The sequence below is a fragment of the Onychostruthus taczanowskii genome, unplaced genomic scaffold (assembly GCF_017590055.1).
Source record: "Onychostruthus taczanowskii isolate IOZ18803 unplaced genomic scaffold, ASM1759005v1 scaffold6, whole genome shotgun sequence".
Taxonomy (NCBI): Eukaryota; Metazoa; Chordata; class Aves; order Passeriformes; family Passeridae; genus Onychostruthus; species Onychostruthus taczanowskii.
Window position 1 is genome coordinate 4,118,376 of NW_024503679.1, and position 20,190 is coordinate 4,138,565.

Genomic DNA, 20,190 nt, shown 5'->3' on the forward strand with positions numbered 1-20,190 from the left:
ACGCTCAAGAACAATTTCCTCAGTATCATCCTGTTATTCTCACACTGCTTAGAAGGCTCGTTTGCAGAGCCCCAGCATGAGGACAAATGCACAGATCTGTGATGAGAGAGGAGGTGCAGAATAAGGAGGGCCAGCATGTGGGTTCTTCCCCCCCCATCTTGGTGGTGCTGAATGGAGATGGTTGTCCAGGCTTAGAGCTTCTTACTGGAAGCTTCTGGCCACGTCTGCCCATGGCAGCAGGCAGCATGATGTGTTTGCACTGCAAGAACTGGTACCCATGCTTTCCTGTCAATAAATCCCTGATGTAGGAGCATCTTAAGGGAATTGGGTGTTTGTAGTTATTCTTCAACATATCCCATTCTTTGTCTCACAGGTGCTTTTCGGCTAGAATACTTAGTCAGGTAGGATGTTCTCTGTCTTATCATAGGTCTTTTTAATTGTCCCTTTGCATCCAAAGGAAATAAAGATACTTTGGGCAAAGTTTGTTGGTGACTGAACATCTGCATTTCTGACCCGTGAACAATGCTGAAATCCACGATTATTTCTAAGTTCCAAGAGTTAGGTTACCTCTATTCCATGGCAGGATTAAGGCTTGCTGCCTAGCACAGTGCCTTGCTTTCTGGCTGCTTGTTTCTTAACACCTTGGGCACCCTTTGCTTCCACTTGCCATGGCATATTTAGCTGTTCCATAAAAGGGTTCTAACCAATGTTTTGGTCTAAATATCCAGTTGTTTAACAGTTTTCAATAGACCTACAGCTGTGCCTAGCTATTTTGAGAGGAAGTTAGGTTTTAAACAAACAATTCAGATCTCCCAGCTCTTGCAGTGGGCAGGTCCATTTGAAGAATGCCTCTCTGATGGCAGACAGACTGCACCCAATATTGTGCCAAGTCACTCTCCATTTGTAAATATTATAATGTGTTGTAGTTACAGATATAGTAAAAGAAAGAAGGTTTAAATTATACAGCTGAGAAACACCAAATGAAAATAAATGTAAAACAGCACATGATGTGTGTGCTGTAGGTCTCCAGTCTTGATATTAGATAGTAAAGATAAGAAACACAAGCTAAGGTCACTAGTTGAATGACCCTCATGTTTTCCTAAATGTCTATTTTTGCTTCACCTAAATCTGTGTAATCTGCTTCTCTTTCACTCATATTTTCTCCTGTGACTGTGTTTTAAAAGGAAGGCTTAAGCAGAAAACATGTGTAGACAGGTTATTTGACACATGTTTCATAATACTAGCTCTAAAGGACTAAAGATTGTGATTAGCAAAAGGCAATGGAAGAAAGTAAAGAGTATGCCCACATAAAGACAACTGCTGAGCAAAGGATGTGGTCTGTGTAGTTGTACATGACCTGCCTGGTGCTTATCTGGAACAGGGAGGAGTCCTTCAGTGTGACCAAAGAAAAATACTTGGTATGGATGAGGGAGGGGCAAGACCTTCTCTTGTTTGGCTAGAAAGTCAACTTGTCCTGCTGTGCTGTTCAGAGGTTTTCCATAAGAAGGAGGCAGTGGTACCAGAGACCAGAGCAGCTGCAGGTCCCAGGGAACTGCCATTACTGGAACTTGCCCTCACATGCAAAGTACAAGTTTAAAACAGGCATGTTCTCCCATTTCTGTAATGTGACTTATTAATTCAAGAATTTTTATGCATCTCTGCTGTTCTCAGGCAAGGATCTGACAGGAACTCTTGATCTAGCACTGGGGAAAGGCATGGAGGACATGAAGACATAAATCAGGTTTTTCTGAGCACAGTTTGAGTGTAAACTACAAAACACTGCTGCTGCTCAGGATACCTAAGCTGCAACTGAGCTTAGCTACTATTAATTTCCTTTGATGACATGTACTCTTTCTACTAAATACTCCTGCTTAAAGAGTTACAGATCAAAGGGTGAAGAAAAACCTTGTAACTCTACAATCTTTCTTTTTTTTTTCTGTTTGTTTTTGGGTTTTGCAATAGTGATATTTTTTCCCAAAGATCTTTAATGCTTGTATAAAAGGCACTTTCCAAGGCTTAACCGTGCCACTGACCTACGCTGGACACGTTGCAAATTGGACATTGTCTTCTGTATACTAGGCTGCAGATTTCTAACTCTTTGCAGTGTTGACGCCTGCTCTCACAAAGAGAAGGAAATGAAGCAGAAAGATCCCACTGCGACAATTAGTGGCTCACAGAGAAGTATTGAAACAAATAATAAGTGGCTGAAACAATTCAAGGGAGGGAAACACTAGCTTCCTACTCTACCACAATCTAATCTTCTTTCTCAGATTCTCTCTTTCCTTATGCGAATGGGGATTTTCACACACTTTCATTCCCACTGTTAGTGTGAAATGATTCTTTGTGACCAGCAAGCAGCAGTTTAGTCCTACAGCGCTCTTCTACCCTCTTGTCTGTTGTTAGTCTTATCATTTTATGCTGTACCCTTGTCTGAATTTTTGAAGTAGCACTAATGTCTTGTTCCCAAGCTGCTGTAACACAAAGAATTTTAATGAAACTAATTGAAATAGATTCCTCCTCTTTCACTGAGGCAGCTGGCCAAAGAACTGGCTCATGGGCAGGAAAGTCCTTCAGCTTTGGAAGTAAAAAATACCCCAGTACCCCTTGCAGCTCAAAGGGGAATCTTTGCAACTTGCTGGATGAGTGGGGCTGGTGGCTCTCCCTGCCCTGACTTGAGGAGATGAGGTGTGACTGAATCACCACACGCTGAAGAGATGATCAAGTGGGTGAGCTCATGTGGTTATGTGTAGATGTGGCACTCTGATGCATGGTTCAGTGGTGGGCTTGGCAGTGGTGGGTTTACAGCTGGGAGTCAATAATCTTAGAGGTATTTTCCAGCCTTGATGATTCTATGATTCCTGTCCTACACTCAGATCTTTCTTGGCTTGATGAGTTCATACCTCCCTCAAAAGCATTGTTTTCTGCAGCATCTTTTGCCAGCAAATTAAAGCTTTAAACAAGCATTTCCTTTATGAGTTACTGCAATTACATTTAATCTCCTAGTGAATGCTGCTTTCTTTCAAGCATTTATATTTTGCTCTCTATTTAAAAGAATGATGCCATTTCACATTCCCCTTGATATCCACTTTTTAGAAAAAAACAGCCAACAGTCTGAGTATATTGGGTGGTTTCATCAGATAGCCACGTTTGTTAAGTGAGACCATGAAAGATCTCAGATAACATTGCAGTGCACGGAGGGGACTCTAACTCTGCAGTTGTTCAGAGCAAATTGAGTGTCTGCTGCACAGATAAGGGGTGGGAAGGATTGCTCCTTGCCCCCTCAGCAGCAGGACAACTTCCTCAAGCACTGCTGGGAAAACATGATGCACGCTGTTCTGAGCAGTTCAGCAGCAGCAAGGGGAGGAGGAGATGCAGCAATGACAGACAGGACCCTGCACTAGCTCTTGGGAGGGAGCAATCACTCCAACAACTCAAATAACACGCAAGAGGGAAGTTAGGGAAATTAAAGGCAGCAAAAGAGACAGGGAGGGAAAAAAGTGACAAGTGTATATTCCTTGGCTTTTCAAAAGGCCTCCTTGAGGTCTCTGCTTTAATGTATCCAGGGTGGAGGCTAATGCTGTTCAGCTGCCCTTAATTGAGAACAAGATTAATGTATCCTGTTGCTGGCTGTGCCCAGCTGAACAACCTTTGGCACCTCCAGGGTGGAGGCTAATGCTGTTCAGCTGCCCTTAATTTAGAACAAGTTTTCCTCCCCCAGGGGTGATAAAACTTGGTAGCTAAGTTTCAGACTGGCACAGGTTAAGTAATCTTTCTCCAATATCAGGAGTTAGGAACTGTCTCAAGCAGAGCATTCCCATCATGTAAACTAAGTGCAGTAATTAATTCATTAATACCTTAGTACTTAGGTCTTTGCTCTTGAAAAGAGCTCCTGTCTGTAGTCCATCTGGCTGCAGTTGAGTCTCTCCCTGAAGCAAACAGTAGTCATGCAACTGGCAGAGTAGGTGAAATACAATGTGTACTCTGAGCAGAGGTTAGAACTAAAATACTGTAACGTGCCAGAGCTAGTCTTGCTCACATGCTACCTGGCTTAGAAATTAGTCACTTATTTATGTACTTCATTAGATCATAGTCAGAGCAGCACAGCATTTGCTTCCTGAAAGATTGTCTACCACTGCCAAACAGGCTTCAGTCTAGGTTCTGACGCTCAGGTGAAGTTCTACCTGATAACAAACCACCTCATAACTCAAGAGGCACTGGCAGAATTCTTTCTGGATTAAACCTGTTGTTTCCATACCCATTTTCTTCCTACAAATGAGACCTCTTGGAGGTAGCATAGCTACCCTTCTGTTAGATTATAATGCAGCTTTTCTTTGCATGTGAGAAATCATTACCATACAGCTGTGCACAGCTGTCTTTTTGCAACCACTATCTGCCACGGTGCTTACAAGGCATCTGAAACTGCTTGGGAGTGCTATGGCAATTGCCTGGTGAAGACACAGGAGAAACTAAGTTTTCTGCAGCAGATCTTTTGCTTAGAGCCTGTATCTATACATGAACTTGGGAATGGAGAAGGTTGCTTTTGTGCAATGAATAGCACAGTCAACACATCATCTTTTACTCTTTTTGTCTGGGTTCAAGTGTAATGAAGCCCAAAATGCTGGCAAGAAAAAAACACCTGTTTTGCTGTGCTTTAAAATAAATACATTCACCTGGCTGGGCCAGCTCCAGCATAATACTAATAATATTTTTGTGGGTTTTTAAAGCATTAAACTAAATGTTGCAATGAACTGTTGCCAGTGACTATCTGGTTCTAAGGTTTAGAGCTCATGCTGGACACTTTATTGCTCTTTTCAGTGAAAATGCCCTTAGGGATCTTAGGTCCAAGTACAGTTAATATAAAGCAGGAACAGAAACACAATTCCAGGCTTTTTCCTCAGACTCTAACTCAAAAGTTACCACGAGAAGATCCTCCTCACAGTTGCTTATCGGTGGTGTGGTTTTCACAGTGCCAGTGTATCACTGTTACTGGCTCCGTTTCAGACCTCAGACGTTTAAGCAAACACTGTCAGGAACACATATTACTTTCTAGTTGTCAGTATTTTTTCTGGAAGCAGATGGTCTTTCACCCAGCCAGTGAGTAGGGAGATGACAGTTGTCTCTCGCGTTTTCTTGTCGTGTTTGAGGTCAGCAGTGTGGGGTCCCTCAGTGTCCCCGTCTCAAGAGCGAAGGGCTGGAAGAACTGAAGTCGGCTGGAGTACAATGTGCCCATGCCTCTGCCCCTGCCGCGCGGCACCTGCCCGGCCGCTCCTGCAGAGGAGGGTGCGCTGTCAGCCTGGGGCAGCGCTGCTCTGCCCGGCGGCCTCCGGACGCCGCTCCCGCGGGGCACCTGCGCTCCGGGTCCGCGGGGGATGCGCGGGGCAGCCCTGCCGCTGGGTCCCTCGCATCCCATGCCATACTCCGCCTTACACCCCGCACGTCCGTGCAGCGGCGGCGCTGGACGGTGCGGTGCCCCTGCGCCTCCGCCTCGCAGTTCCGCGCTGGACATCGCCGCTGGAATCCCGGCCCGCCGGGGGAAGGCGGGAGGGAGGGAGCGGGCGCGGGCTGCGCGGCGCGGCCGGCAGGTGGCAGCAGCCGGCGCGCGGCTCCTGCGCGGGCGGCGGGCGGGAGGGAGCGAGGGGAGAGGCTGTGGCTGAGCCCCGGAGCCGCCGGGAACCTGCTCGGGTCCTGCGGGGCTCCGGCATTCCCGGCCGAGGGCGCACCGCCTCCCATGCGCCGGGGGCCGCGCGGCTCTCAGCCCTCTCGCCCCCGAGAGCGCCTCGTCGCGGGGCGCCGGACGGGACGGAGCGGTGAGGCAAGGCCCGGGAGGGTGGGCGCGCCAGGTGGGCGGCGGGCTCCGTGCCGGGGGCGCGGGGCGCGGGCAGCGCCCGGGGCGGCGGAGCCCGGACCTGGCGGAGCCCGAGGCCGCGCTGAGGGGCTGCTCCGCGGCGGGTGTGCGCTCGGAGCCGCGGCCCGCGGGCTCTCGCCCTGCCCCGGCTGCGGGAGCGCGTTCGGCTCGGCTCCGCTCCGCGGGATTCTTGCGCCGCGTGTTTTGGCTGTGTAAGTAGCCATTTCAAAGCTGCTCTCCTCGCACGCTCGGTTTCCAGGAGCTGCATCCAGAGGCAGCGTAAGGAGCTGCTTCGTTTTGCCTCGGTGTCCCACCAGAAGCCGTAGCTGCACGTAGCCTGAGCCGAATCCAGCAGTTTGTACGGGAGAGGGAAAGAAGCGGATAACTCGCCTCACGAAGAATGCGTGTTGCAATTGTTCTTGCTTGGGGCCAGATCTTTTGGTCTAACTAAGCACAGCGTGCAAAGCGTGAACCGCGCTTGGCGTTCGGTGTTTCCCTGCTCGCTTTCCTGCCTCTGGCTTTGTTACCATCTCTCCTTTAATTCTACCAACACTTGAGCTGTTTGTGCTCACTTGTCAGGCTAGAGGGGATGTGCTGTAGCAGACGAGAATCTTGAAATACCTTTTCTTCTCCACTGTGGCTTTACGTTTTTGCAAATGTCAGTGTGTCCATACCTGTGTGTTTCATAGCTCTTGACACACTTGACATTAATTCATCCAAATTATTTTCTTCCAGATTTTACATACATGAACAGTTTAGAGAGGCTGGCAGCAGTGAGTTCCACAGGTTGCTATGTTGTGTGGAAAAAACTACTTCCTTTTGCTTCTTTTAATTTTTGTGCCTGATACTGTATGGACCTTGTAAAATGAATTATGCTTGGTTTTTGCTCTCCATCTCTGTGCTATTTCAGAGCTGTGTTCTTTCATTATCTTCTACCTCAGCTATTCCTTATTTCAGGTTAAAGAATTCTTAGCTTTTTAGTCACCTTTCTTCTGTATCTCTTGCCAGTGTACTCTTTTTGGTATTGTTTTTCATTTTTTTCATAACTTTTTTTTTTAATCAAGGGGATCAGCAAAACTGAGCAATGTGCAAGATTTCAATACAACAGGGTTATATAAGGGCATGATGATGTCTGCTGGCAGAGATGGCAGATAATTTGGTGCATCAATATTGTGAATAGCCATCAAAAGTCATAGAAATATTTGTAACTCGATGTGTCACCTGTTGATAAATCAGTGTGATTTATTTTTTTAATCACTGTCTAAGGCACTAGTGGTTAGTAGCTCAATACAAGGGTATAAGGTTATGAATAAAATTGTTGCCTGATGAGCTCTTAATATTCTGTCAGTCTGCTGTGCATGTTCTTCCTGTCTTCTGTGGCAAGAGCAGGAACAGAAAATAGCCCAAATCTGTCTGTTTATTGCTGTTTGTGGAACTGCCAGTGCACTCTTAGAAAGTTGATCTACCAAGCTGCAGCTTGCCAACTTGGACTTCTTTCTGGTGTAAACTTAGTAGTAATCTACTGGTTGATGTGGTTTTCATCTATTCAGTATAATCAGGGGTTTAAAATGAAACTGATATTGCTGATATTCATTAGACACCTGCAATTCTTGATGCTTTCCTTTTCACCAGGGAACTCTGGGAGAATGGATTTAAGCAGACTAGGAGGAGAGACTACCTTTAACAAGAAAAGTGCTGCAAAGTGAGCATTTTTAGCCAATTTAGAAACATGAGGCAGCTGGTATTGATTGTCACAGGGAGTCCTTCAAAGTGAGTATAGGTAGGAAATATGGATTATTTATCACTATTGTGCCCTGAATATAACTTCTCAGGTTTTGTCTAAGAACAGGGCTCACCCCAGGTCTTGCTGATGATGATTTTAATCTGAAAAAGCTCCATTGTAATTAAGGAGCAATTTGATTCCTGACTAACTCTCAGAAACACTTAGAGGTGTTGTATGGTGCAAGATTCAGTCTTTCTGCATTTCATACAGCAGGTTCCTTCAGAGCCCCAGCAGATTTAATTGCAGAAAATTAATTAGGTTGCTCCCAGGTAGTGATGGGTTTTATGATCTCAGAACAAAGTCTTTGGTTATGCTGTAGAGCAAACTGAGTAACTGTGTTAGAAATGTGTATTAAATGAAGGCTGAAAACAAAACAAGAAAGCAGGATCATCTTGAAGACTCGTACTGGCCTTAGTGTGTGGTTCTGTGCAGACAAGACAGCAGAAAAGCTGGGTTTCCACACTCTAGTCTCAGTTCTCTGTGATGTGACATCAGGTGTGTGATATTCAGACTATTCACATGGCAGTTGTAGTAAAAACAGGTGAAGTGCTGGTCGGGCACTTATTGGTACTTGGGATTTTCTTTTTTACTTTGGAAATCAGATTTATCATCTGCAGTGGTGTGCAGTCATTGCAGACACTTCTGTGGGCATTAAATTCTGTACAAGAGAAGTAAGGTTAGGTGGTTAAGCACTTAAAAAACCCAAGGAGCTCCAAAGTCAACCATGCATAAACAATTTTAGCTGTGTCCCCTGTAGTGTTGTGTTATCATAACAAGCTTCAGGTTTGGAAGGTTGTTATTTTTTGCAAATAGGAAAAAAAGTAAAACAAATCTTACTGTGTCAAACCAACTTCTTAAGGAGTTTGGACCTTGATAGTAGCCCTTTTGCCACAAAGCTGATAGGGAAAGCATTTTGTAGCTTTGAACTGTGAAATGCTTCCAGTGGTAACAGTGCTGGCTGAAGAACAGATTCTGTGACAAGTCTTGTTCCCTTGAGTAGGCACGTATTATTTAGTTAGTAGTTACTACTACATATTAGTAGTTCAGTTATTAGTTCTTTTTTTTTTTCAGACAGCAGTTCTACCTGATCTAAATGCAGTTTGGACCACGACTTAGGTAATTGTAAAGCTAATCACCTTTTGGATATATGTGACCAATGAACATGGTTGCATTGTTAGCAGCATAAGTAACAGTGTTTTGCATTGCAGTAGCTTTGATTTTTTTCAGGATAGTTAGTACTTTACACTAGATAATCCTGTTCATGTGTATTAGATTTTTAGGAAGAATGCATTGTTTAGTACTTCATTTAGAAGATTAATTAGAAGGATGTTAAACAGATATAAAAAAAATTGATTAACAGAATCACCTGATGGACCTGATTTTGCCTCGTATCTTACTCTGTATAAAGGAAGCAGAGCTGAGACTGTGTGCTTTAGTGTTGCCTGATTATTTTTTGTTCATTTTTGTACTTTGTGTTAGTGACAATAACAGATTCAAATTCTGTAATTTAAACCAACTCAGTTTTCTCCTCCTGGAATGTTCTGTCCCACCCATTTTTCTCTTGGGAGCTTGAGTGTCATGCCACACATCAAATTTGTGTAACCCCTGCAGGGTTATGGCATTCCCAGAGATGGGTCAGCGTTCAGAATTCTGGTTGCTGTTAAACAGTCAGCACTTGTCAGCACCATCTACAGACATCTGTTACATATTTTTTAAATGGTGGTACCAAATGTTAAATGTGGGGCTTCTCCACAGGAGCTGTTCTGGCACTAGAAATGCAGATAGGATCTCAGTCCAGTCCTTGTGAGGGCAAGTAGCCCTGTGGGCTGCTGAGGTGATGGATGTGTGAGTTCCTGGAATGTGGGCTTCTGGTTTCAACACTCCATTGGCTGCTCTGTGCTCCTCATCCAGGCCATTGGCATTTTGCTTTATCTGAACTTGTTCCTCTATCTCTGAACTAGGTATGATAATTGCAGGATGTTGGTCAACTGTTAAATTTCCTGAAAATAGTTTGCATGCAAAGATACAAAAAAAAAAATTGCATAATAATATTTAATGTACATGAATGAACCAAATTATGTAGTATGTGCTTCATAGGTTTATTACTGTGTTTCTCTAAATCACAGCTTAAGGTCTTGCTTGTTGGCTATTTCACATCCATGCTTTGCTGCTCCTACTACTTGGCATCCCACTTCAGTATTTATTTTGGTCCTGGTTTTGGAATTTCCCTTCACAGGAAGATTCCAGGCTCCTTATATGGAAAAATGTATTTTAAAAAATTTACTTTTTCCATCAGTTCTGTAGATTTTTTCCTCAGTAAGTGCAAGAGCCACTATCTCTTATTTAAAGCTCTGGTCTAAGAGCCAGTAAAGTCAAGGAAAAGGTTATCAGCAACTTCAGTGTCTTTCAGATCAGGCCACTCCCACCTGATGTGCTCTTGTCATTGGAAAGCAGGACCACTGATTTCAGCCATGAGTTTCCAGTGTTTTCTTTGACACTACAAGAGTTAGTAACTTGTTCTATAACTTGACAGGTTATACTTGTTGTATAGTTGGTTCCAAGAACTGGAGACTTTGGAAGACTCTCTGGGTACTAGAAAAATATTTAACTTACAGGACTTGGTAGATAAAATTAATCCCTTTTCAGAGGAGCCACTTGTTCATAACTGTGATCCTCTATTTCCCTTCCTGTAAGACTGCTATAAACACATCAGTTATATTTAGCCATATGTGATTAAGAGTAGAGAGAAATATAGAAAACTACCATTTTTGAGTGTTATTTTTGTTGATTTAACTTCGCTTACTTGTGTTTTTTCCTAAACCCAAGCTTCTTAAAATACAAACATTAATAAAGGAATAGTCCCTTTTAGTAAATCCAAGAGATAACTGCTGCGACAACAGAAGTTCTAACTTCTGAACTTTCAACTTCTGAACTTTCTTTATCTTTGGCTGGGTTGTATTGACCTCTTCTGGTATCAAAATGAAGTTTAGCAGAGAAACCTGGTAGTGAGCAGACTCCCAGTTTGTCTCTGTTGATGAGCTAGCAGGGCTGATGTGACACCTTGGACCTGGCTTGCCCAAGAGGTGGGACAAGGTCTGTCCTTTGGGAGTGCATGGCTGGGTGAGATAAGAGAGCAGGGGACAGGGCTTCCCAAAGTGAAGTGTTTTGTTGGGAGCCTGAGGATGCTGTCTGTAACACTGATAGAAGTACTGTGGTTTCCTGCTTGTTCCCTTCTATGTGACTCATGATATCTGAGTTGGAATGTGTTTTCTTTGCTCTGGTTTTGGGAAAAGGATGGATAAAGAAGCCCTTTTAAAAAGCCCTTCTTCATGAAACCTGCTTCTTGGTGAAAAACATCTGCTGTGCTTGGCCTTGCAGGATCAGCACTTGGATATGTGAGCATGGATACTACTCCCCCAGGAGAAAAACGTCACTTGGATACTTGAATATTGTATGACTAAAATCTGTAATCCTGAGTCAGGCGGATTCCCCTGATACTCCCTTTGGATTAGCTGCAGAGAAGTGCATGGAAGGACAAACCTATCTGTAAATGGCAAATTCAGCAAAACTATTGACACTAATCTGAGAGTAAATGTTGACTTGGAAAGTATTCAGATATCCTGGATTTTTTGTCCACAGTAAAGGTGATTGTTGTTGTCCTGACTTGGTAACATCAAACCCTTAGTTGGTTGTGCATTATACTTACATTCTTGTTTGGTTATTTTTATCTAAAACATGTTGTTTCTACGAAAGTAAAAAAAAAAAAAAAAAAAAGAGAAATAGTTTTGCTTATCAGATTGGCAAAGAGAAGCAAGAGCTTGTCCAATCCCACCCTGCATAATTACAATAAAATGTCATCCCATGACACAAGCTGCCCAAAAGAGTGATAAATTGTATGGAATGGATGCAATTACTTAATCTGGCAGAAATGAAAGCTGTCTCATTTTCTTGTAGTACAGTGGAGCTGCATTCAGCAGCTGGGGAAGTGAGTGGGAAATAGTGGGCAAACCTCCTTGCTGATTTTCAGGGGCTCTATGTGAAATTTAAGCACTTTATTAAACCAGCATAAGAATAAGGATTGAAAAGAATAGCGTGGGTTAACCATTAACTGTTAGTATTGTTCAGTTTGATTGGCCCAGGAAATACTGTTTGTGTTTTGAAACACAGGGGTTAAGGCAGGATGTTGTGGATGGGTGGAAGGTAGGAAAATAGAGATAGTGATGAAGGTAATCTCACCCCTAAGGAGTTCCAGCTGTACTAATTATCAAGAATTAGGAATAGGTCTGCCCTTAATAGGCCACAGCCAGATCCAGTTAGGATGGGTGTTGTAAAAGAGTGGGTTGGCTGGTTGAGAAGTGCAGATGGAGTTTGTTGTGCTGAGAAGATGAAAGAGTCAGTGCTGTGAGGAGCTGCCCATGAGAAATCACCAAGGAGGTACAAAACCTTTGCAATAAAATGACAACAGGATGTCACTTTTGATTTTTTTGTAGGGATAAGCAGCCATTAAACATGTAATTCTTATACTCCTTTTCTTCTTTGTGTGTTACTTGTACTCACTGATACATATTGCACACCAAAAAGATTGTCTTTTCTTTTCTTTCTTTCTTACTGCCCCCCTTCAGTTCAGAGATTTGCTCAGATTAAGGCAATTGGAGTACTTTTGTTTCTTCCTGTAGGAATGTTTACAGTGTTGCAGGATCAGGTTCAGATTTATTACTTAGGCCCTCACAATGCTGCTGTAATTAATCAGTTGTCATAAAGCTGTGCCTTCTGCCTGTGTTTGTTGCTGGCCAAATTCATCACATCATGGCTGAATACAGTGATAGTTGAGAATATGTTCAAAATTTAAATAATAATAACTAAGAATTGTTTTAAACAAGAAACAATCCTTATGCAATTTTGAATCATGAGGGCATGAAAGGGCTAAAATATCTTGGCTGCTTTCATATTGTTAAAATTGGACATGAACTATCATTTTCTGATATTTTTTGAACTACAGTGCTTGTGATTTAGTTGTGATTGTTTCTACTGCTTTGAAATGGGAATGGGGGAGAAACTGTTTCCAAATGTATCTTCCTGGTATTTGAAGATTCAGAAAGGTGGGGTTTATTTCTGCTTTTTGTTTTGCTGTTTTCCTAAAGTTATGTTAGAGGGGCTTTTCAAAACTCTGGGCTTTGCAAAATGCCTGTTTCCTCAGACCGTACAGATGTTGTGTCAAAACAGGGAGCACAGTGTGAAGTAGTGCCCAGAGTGGTTCCATTTGAATTGCATTCCTTTCAGCAAGTCTTCACCTATCTCCAACAGTGAGTATTCAAGTGGAAGATTAAAAATCTCTATATAAGACTGTCTAAGCAGTTTGTGCAAAAGTAGTAGACTCTGATTTAAAAAACCCCAAATCCCAAAAACAGCATATGAAATTTGGTTACACTTTTTAGGAAGATCCCTCTATCAACTCTGGCATACAGATTTTATAAAGCAGCAAATGAAGTCCACAATGTTGGAGGCGTTACTTGGTTTCCTTTGCCAGTGTTTTGTAATAGGCTGTTCTTGTTGTCATGCAGATTCAAGAAGCCTTGCGTTCACATTTTCAGTCCCTGTTCCCCAGTTTGCAGACACAGGGGAAGCACTAAGCAACGTCAGGTGAGGGTCAGTGTGCTGTAATAACCTGCCCTCAAGCACAAAGAAGCTCAGGCTCTACTGCCAAGGGATTACCTTTGATTTTTTTTTTTTTTTTACCTGATGCAATAAGGGCCCTGTTCACTCTGCTTAGGCCGAGTCCCAGCCACTTGAATAGATTTCCTTGAGCAGGAATGGTTAGGAAAGTCCTGAAACTTGGTATAAGGGTGGCAGAGATTTCTGGATTGTAGATGACTGATACACTGGATTAGATTTGGCTATTATTGTGGTTAGAAGAGAGAAGTGACTTCATTGTGACTTGCACTGCTGCCAACTCTGAAACTACCACTATGAAGTACAGTTTCTAAGCTGCATCTGATTAACAGAGATGGTGAGCAAAGTTAAAACTTTTGTTATATACAGACAGAAAAGAAGACCTTAATCTGAAATATCAGTGGCTGTAGATACAGCCAAAAAGCTGGATATGTTCTCAGTGAGTGGACTGTGGTAGCCACACTTTCCCCTTCTTGGTATCCTCCTACTCTGGCTGTGTTGTTAAACTGTGAGGTACAGGGTAAGCTAAGTCACTAAGCTAAGTGTAATAATTTTGCTCAAGCTGCTGTGTTGCAAGTATGTTGGGGCTACCTTATCCTGAATCAAGTAGTGCATGGCTAAATGGGGAGGCAGGACAGAGTCACCTCTTTACTATGCAGTGGCTAACGGTACTGATGGTTTCCACCACTCTGTTAAGAAGGGGTTTTCTTGAACCTGCCTTTCTCCGCAAGCCCATACAGGAATCACAGGCAAGTATGGTATTTATGTTTTTTCTCTTCAACCCTTCTGGCTTTTGCAGATGTAAGAGTGGGTACTTGCGTGCATTAGCTCTGATGAATGACTTTTCAAGCAGAAAAGTTGATTCAGTTCTTTCAAAGTCACACTACAATCATGTCTTACTTCTCTCTAAGCAAACCTCTATTGGAAGCAGTATTGAGTTTACTTATAGGCTGAGAAACTCAACACTAGAACCTGAACTGGAAAGGAAAACTGGAAGTCAAAAAGGCATCTTCCTCATTTGTTTAGGTTTTTTGAATAATGCTCCTAGCAAGGGTGACAAGGGCTGTTGATAATTCTACAAGGTTGGATCTTATATCTGTCAACCATAAAGTCATTCTTCACAGACCACTGGATGGCATCTTACAAACTATAAATTTCCTAACAGGGAGACTTTAATCTGTAGCTGGTGAAAGGTTTCAACTTCCCTGCTCAGTGAATGGTAGCTCAAGATTCCTTGAATGTATGATCATCTTTGTGTTTTTGTGTCAAGGACTGGTATCTCCTGTAGGAGTGTAACAGTTCATGCAGTTTACACTAAATGGACTGAAATACTAACTGTCATCTGGACCACCAGAGCACATGAGGCATAGCAGCAAGACAAGATTTGTAGGATGTCTAAAATCCCTTTCAAGCTGACAGGATAAGAATAAACAGCTCCCTCTCCCAACACTTAAAGGATCTTGCAGTTCAGCTTTAAAATGCAGGGGGCTGAAGGGTTCACCATATGGAGGTTATGATTGATACAAGCATTAGGATATTTCTGGAACCCAAACCAAATAAGGACTTCAGGAAAATTATATTCAGTGGCATCAGTCTCAGGGGTAGAATTGAAAATGTAAATTGTTTCTGGATTTCTGCACATGAGGATTTTACATTTTTTCTGTTGTCACTAACCATGCTGACACTTAATTTTCTCTTTCTTGAAAAGACATGATGATAGTGTTGTCATCTTTACTAATTAAAGCTCAGTAACTTAGTTTTTTCCCTTTTTTCTCCATTAACATCTTCCCATAGAAAAGAGATGCACCTCTGCAAATGTACCCCTTTAAGTGGTAAGGGCTTGGCAGCACAATTGGCATCTGATGCTGCTATCTTGGTTGTCGGTCCAGTTTTGGAACTGAACTATTTGTAAGATTCTATATATATCAAGCCCAGCAGATAAACATATTGAATGTCTGTGTTGTTGTGCTGGAGACCTTGTCTAAATTTTATTGTGGATGAAAGCTAAATAGACCTCTGTGGAACAGTTCTTCACTGTGTCCTCTGAGTCATCCCTGTATTTACTTGCATTCAGAATTTAATATTTGCAAAAGATGTACAAGATAACTTACTGCCATTCTTCCAGCTGGCTGTCAGAGATCCATTGAGAGTTTATTGTTTCATGTTGGGTTGAAGTTCAGTGGTATTCTATTTTGAAATTATGAAAAAAATATTTAATTTCACAGTGCTCTTGCAAGATCTCTCATTAGACCTATTATTCATCATTATGTAGAAACATAAAAGAAAACAATCTTCAAATTCCATTCTTGCATTTCTCTACCAGTATGTGGGAAGCCTCACATCAGAGAGAATTTTGATCAGAAATAAATTAGAATCTCATCATTCTTATAATATTATTTAATAACAATGTCATTTAGCCAATCTTGCACAACTCATTCATTTCAAGATGTTTCAGGAGCCTAGACTCTGAAATGCACAATGAAGATGTGTAAGCTACATCGTGAGCTGTTTTTCTGTCCATGATTTAGCAGTTCTTTATACTTCCTCTTAAAAAATAGAACATCTAAGTCTTACTATTAGGTATATGACATTTCCTTGATGTGAACAGTTGATTTTTTATGCTTTATTGAGCAAAGGCATGTTCAGCAGTTACCAGGATGACATAATAATCTCAGCACTGTTTATTTTGGACATGTGTCACTTACTTTTCAGTGATCCCTAAAATATATTCCCACACGGGTACCTGAGAAGCTCTACATCCTTGTGTCTGTCCTCTGGTCTGTTGAAGCCTTGTGTTGTTCTCATGAAACTATTTAGCAAGTGTTTGGTGCCCAAATTATCCCAAATGCTAGAGGACAAGGTGTTAGGATGGTGCACCTCTGCCCCTCCATGCCCCAGCACAGCACAGCCAAGCTGTTGCTCAGCTTTTTCATGACAGCTGAGCTGAACACAGCTGTCACCTCAGCAGTACTGGTCACTGGTTGAAGTGAAGGCTAAATCATATAGGAATCACGTGATAGAAAAGAGAAATCTTCTTTTTGCCAAAAGAAAGCAGTTTGCTGACTGCAAAAGAGGACTTTCATCATGTTTAGAGTCTATTACAAAAGCCTTGGTCACTTTTTCTTGGACACTTGCTAGTACAAAATGTCCATCAGTGGGTACCCGTGGTGTTTTTCCTTCCAGTTTTGGCAGTATTGAAATGCGTGTTAAAACACTTGTCCTTGAAAACTTGTGTAGAAAAGGATTTGGTGAGTTATTTTGGGATGTGTGCCCACATTAATCTCCATTAGAGAAAGAACAGGAGTCAGTGGTCTGCAGTGCAGCCCTGCACTGAAACACTGGGAATAGTCCTTGCACTACCAAGACATTGTTCCTTTGCTGCCAAACTGCAGGGGAGAGAGACAAGCTGGGTTGTGGCCTGGCATATCCATTTATAAATGTATTTTATTTTTAAGTATATGGACTAATAAACTGACATGGAATTGCCTTGCTTTTACCTGTACTGATAAATAGGTTTGGGGTTTTTCCTCTAATTGTTCTCCTGTGTCAAAGACCCATTCAGTATTGAGGGAATGCCAGCCTTCCTTTAGAATGCCTAACCCAAGGCAGAGAGCTACATAACAGGCAGGGAAATCTCTGAAGTGCCCCAGAAATGGTTTTTATCATATTTATAGTTTACTATAATGCTAGTATATTATAATAGTATGCTATTATAATAATGCTACAGAAGCCCTTGGAGTCACTGTAGCTGAAGTTTGAAATTGAATCCCAAGGATATTCCTGCTAATTTCAATAGGATGCCTGTATTGTATTTATAGGTACATGTTCCAGATAGTAACTGTTCCTCTACATAGAGTTTAACTTTAGAAAATTAAACATCTCTGATGGTAGTGGATATGAATAGCTACCCAGAAGAGAAATACTGAGTCATTCTTGACAAGTCTGTTTTCTCTGGTAACTGGGAGATGCAAAGTGATCTCTTCCAAGGACTAAGAAGGCTTAGCTTAGCCATTAGAGGCTGGTTGACAAGTTTAAAAGTGGTTTGGTTTGACTTTGCAGCGTCCCTGTACTGAAACACTTCTATCCTTGTCTGCTGTGGATAATGTAGGAATATTCCCAGAAAGCATTGTTATTTGGAGGTATTACCTATGCAGAGAGATGGTTCCCACTGATATGGCAAAGAAAATATTTCACTTCTGAATAAGCAAGCAAAGATTACAAGTCCATGTCTCATACTGTCCTCCATGTTGTGTTCTGACGCTGGTCAACACCTCAGAAATCATGCCAATAGAACAGAAAGAACTTTGTAAAAGTTAATATTTGAGACTGTATGCATTCAGGTTGATAGGGAGATTTTTTTTTTTTTTTAATGAGGACTGTGATATATTTAAGCCTTCCTCTACTGCTTAATTCCTTCTTTAGGAAGTCACAGCTATGAAGTTCAGGATTTTTATATTGTCAGACATGTTTCTGTGAGTTCACAGAGGAATTGCTGACTCCTTTTACTCTCCTGTTATTGTGAGTCAGCTCTAATTTATGGAAAGGGTAGTTTACAGCAGTTTTTCTATTTGTGTTGGAGCAATGCAGAAAGTTAATTGTAGTAGGTTAATGGCACGCACATCTATTTACCAGTAAATGAAATACTTCTTTCACAGGGTACATTAGCAACAGGAACACTTGTTCTTCACCTAGAAATGATGTTGAATGTTGCCTAATACTGTAAAAATTATTCTCTGAGGCACAGCTTCCTATATTTTGCCCTTTATTTTACTACAGGGAGGATATTAATGCTTAGGCATGTATTTACAATGTTTCTTGAACACTATTCTCATGGGAAGCAGTTAAAAAAAAAGTAAAAAGGACTTGTGCCTGCCAGACAGACATTCTTATTAAACAGATGGGTGAAAGTCATGTTTCCTTTTTGCAGAAGGAAGGTATCTTCTAACTTCACAATAATTATGTAATGTACATGATTTTTACATAATGAGAGGGGTGTCTCCCGGCTGCATTACTCAGAAATAGCTGATTATACTCTTGAAATATGTTGTGTTTTACTTTCCTTGTACATGTGCCTTCAATTAGCTTTGCTGAAATATTTGTTTTCTTTGACCTTTTTAAACAGGGTGTGTTACAACTCTCTGAGTGGAGCTGGTGGCTCCTTGGTTTTCACGCAAAGACAGTAGGTCCTCAGAACCACCAGTTAAATGCTGTTGGGAGCCTGTGTTTTGAAGGCAGACTAGGAAAGATTCTAACTTTCAGCCTTTCTTCAATTCTGAAAATGGCTTTCATTAAAGAAGGTTTAAGATTAAATTTTCTTTTTCTCTTCTGAAAAGAGCAGAAGAAAAGTTCATTTTCTTTGACATATTCACAGGTAAAGAAATTAGTATGGCTAACAGAGGCTCTAAGAAATTTCCATTATTCCTAGTTGTTCTGAAATGCAGTTATATACCTTGCAATATCAATATCATTAAGACTTCTACTAAATAAATAGATTTGCAGACTGACATTTCATTTATAATCCTTCTCTGAGTTATTTCCATCCAGGGCATTCTGACTACCAGTCACAGCAGACAGTTTTATTTGAGTTTCCACAAAATTGAGTGGGTCTCAAAACAGTACCTGAACCAACACTTGGTAGAAAAGTATTTGGAACAGCAACTTGTTGAAAACAGATTTGTGCTGTTACTGCTTATTTTGTAGGCAAGACTCTCAATGTTCAATCACAGCAGTGTTCACACAGATTTGTTTCTCTTGCTTGTCATAACAATGAGGGATTCACCTATTTTGTATCAATGCTTATAGAGATTTCAGGTATTTCTACCTGACTTTTTTGGCTGTTCAGTGTTATTTTTTTCCATATCTTTCTACATCAGTAATCAGATACGTGTTATCAGGATTATGGAATGGTTAAGAAAGATTGTTTAATGAAGAGGATTTTTAGCATGTAATCTTCCCCTTCCTCTTATCTGTTCAGCCCCTTCTACATCCTTGGTTTAGAAGATTCAGACTGTAGCAAAAAAGTTCTTTACAAGGAAAGGAAAATTCATTCAAATACATGTCATGTGTTTTGTTAGAAGAGGTAATGATTTCTAATATGTAGGGCTGTGATAGCTTTCATGGTTTTCAGATGCTGAAACTGCTGAAACCTTTCAGTTCTCTGGGGTGGTTAAGTGTGGAACAGAGAGTTCTTAATGGCTGTGTGTGCAGTGAGTGTCAGTGACCTGTGGGCAAAGGGAATATTCAGCCCCATTTACCCAGCACAGGTGGGCTGTACCAGTGGAGCATTGAGTAAGGTCTTTCATATGGCAACAGAACTGCTCAGGCTCTGCACACTTGTCTTCCATGAGGTCTTTCCAGTTTGTTCTGTCCTAGTTATCCAGAACAGCTCTGACAAGAGTCGAAATTCCTTAAACCAGTGAATGGTGACCAGCTGGTATCAAGATTCTTACAGTACCTCTTTAGACAGAGAAGGGAAGGTAAAAAACCAACCACCACGTGGTTGCTAAGCACAGTTTTAAAACTAATTCCAGGGATTTGGCCAAAATTGCACAGCCTACCACACTGAAATCTTGAAATGAACTTAACATAGGTTTGCAATTGTTTCCACACAGCTGCATCCCAAAAATCTCTTTGTCAATTTGGAGAGTGATATGATCTCAACTTTGTGATTCATTTTATGTTTTATGTAATTGTCCTTTGCCTGGAAATTGCACATGAGAGCTTTACATGCAGTAAGCTTCTGTGAGAATTGTCTAATACTTTCAAAAGGTAAAAAAGGGGATAAAATCAGACTTACAATGGCAATTTTGGTGCAGCCTGAATCTTGAGACAGTATCATTCCCCTGGGTTATTATTTCAAAGATGTAAAAAAGAACAACTAATTCAGTTTTTC

At 41.6% G+C, this 20,190-nt stretch overlaps 2 protein-coding genes across 3 annotated transcripts in view; one reads left to right on the top strand and one right to left on the bottom strand.

The window, feature by feature from the left end:
- Positions 1–5,423: 5,423 nt before the first annotated feature.
- Positions 5,424–6,113, bottom strand: LOC121343341 (basic proline-rich protein-like). Its single transcript, XM_041418394.1, has one exon. It carries the CDS (start codon positions 6,111–6,113, stop codon positions 5,424–5,426), a length of 690 nt encoding a protein of 229 aa, XP_041274328.1.
- THSD4 (thrombospondin type 1 domain containing 4) overlaps positions 5,649–20,190 on the top strand; it is a 241,152-nt gene continuing 226,610 nt past the window's right edge. The window contains exon 1 of one of the 2 annotated variants that reach the window (XM_041418530.1): positions 5,649–5,807. The gene's annotated coding sequence lies outside the window, so the exon portion shown is untranslated. Of the gene's footprint in view, positions 5,808–5,863; positions 6,058–20,190 lie in introns of those variants that run through there. The other variant, XM_041418529.1, reaches the window with a different exon arrangement.

Bases quoted from the DNA above. Each gene is read 5' to 3' on its own strand.
- LOC121343341 (XM_041418394.1), bottom strand. From the start codon at position 6,113: ATGCAGCTCCTGGAAACCGAGCGTGCGAGGAGAGCAGCTTTGAAATGG.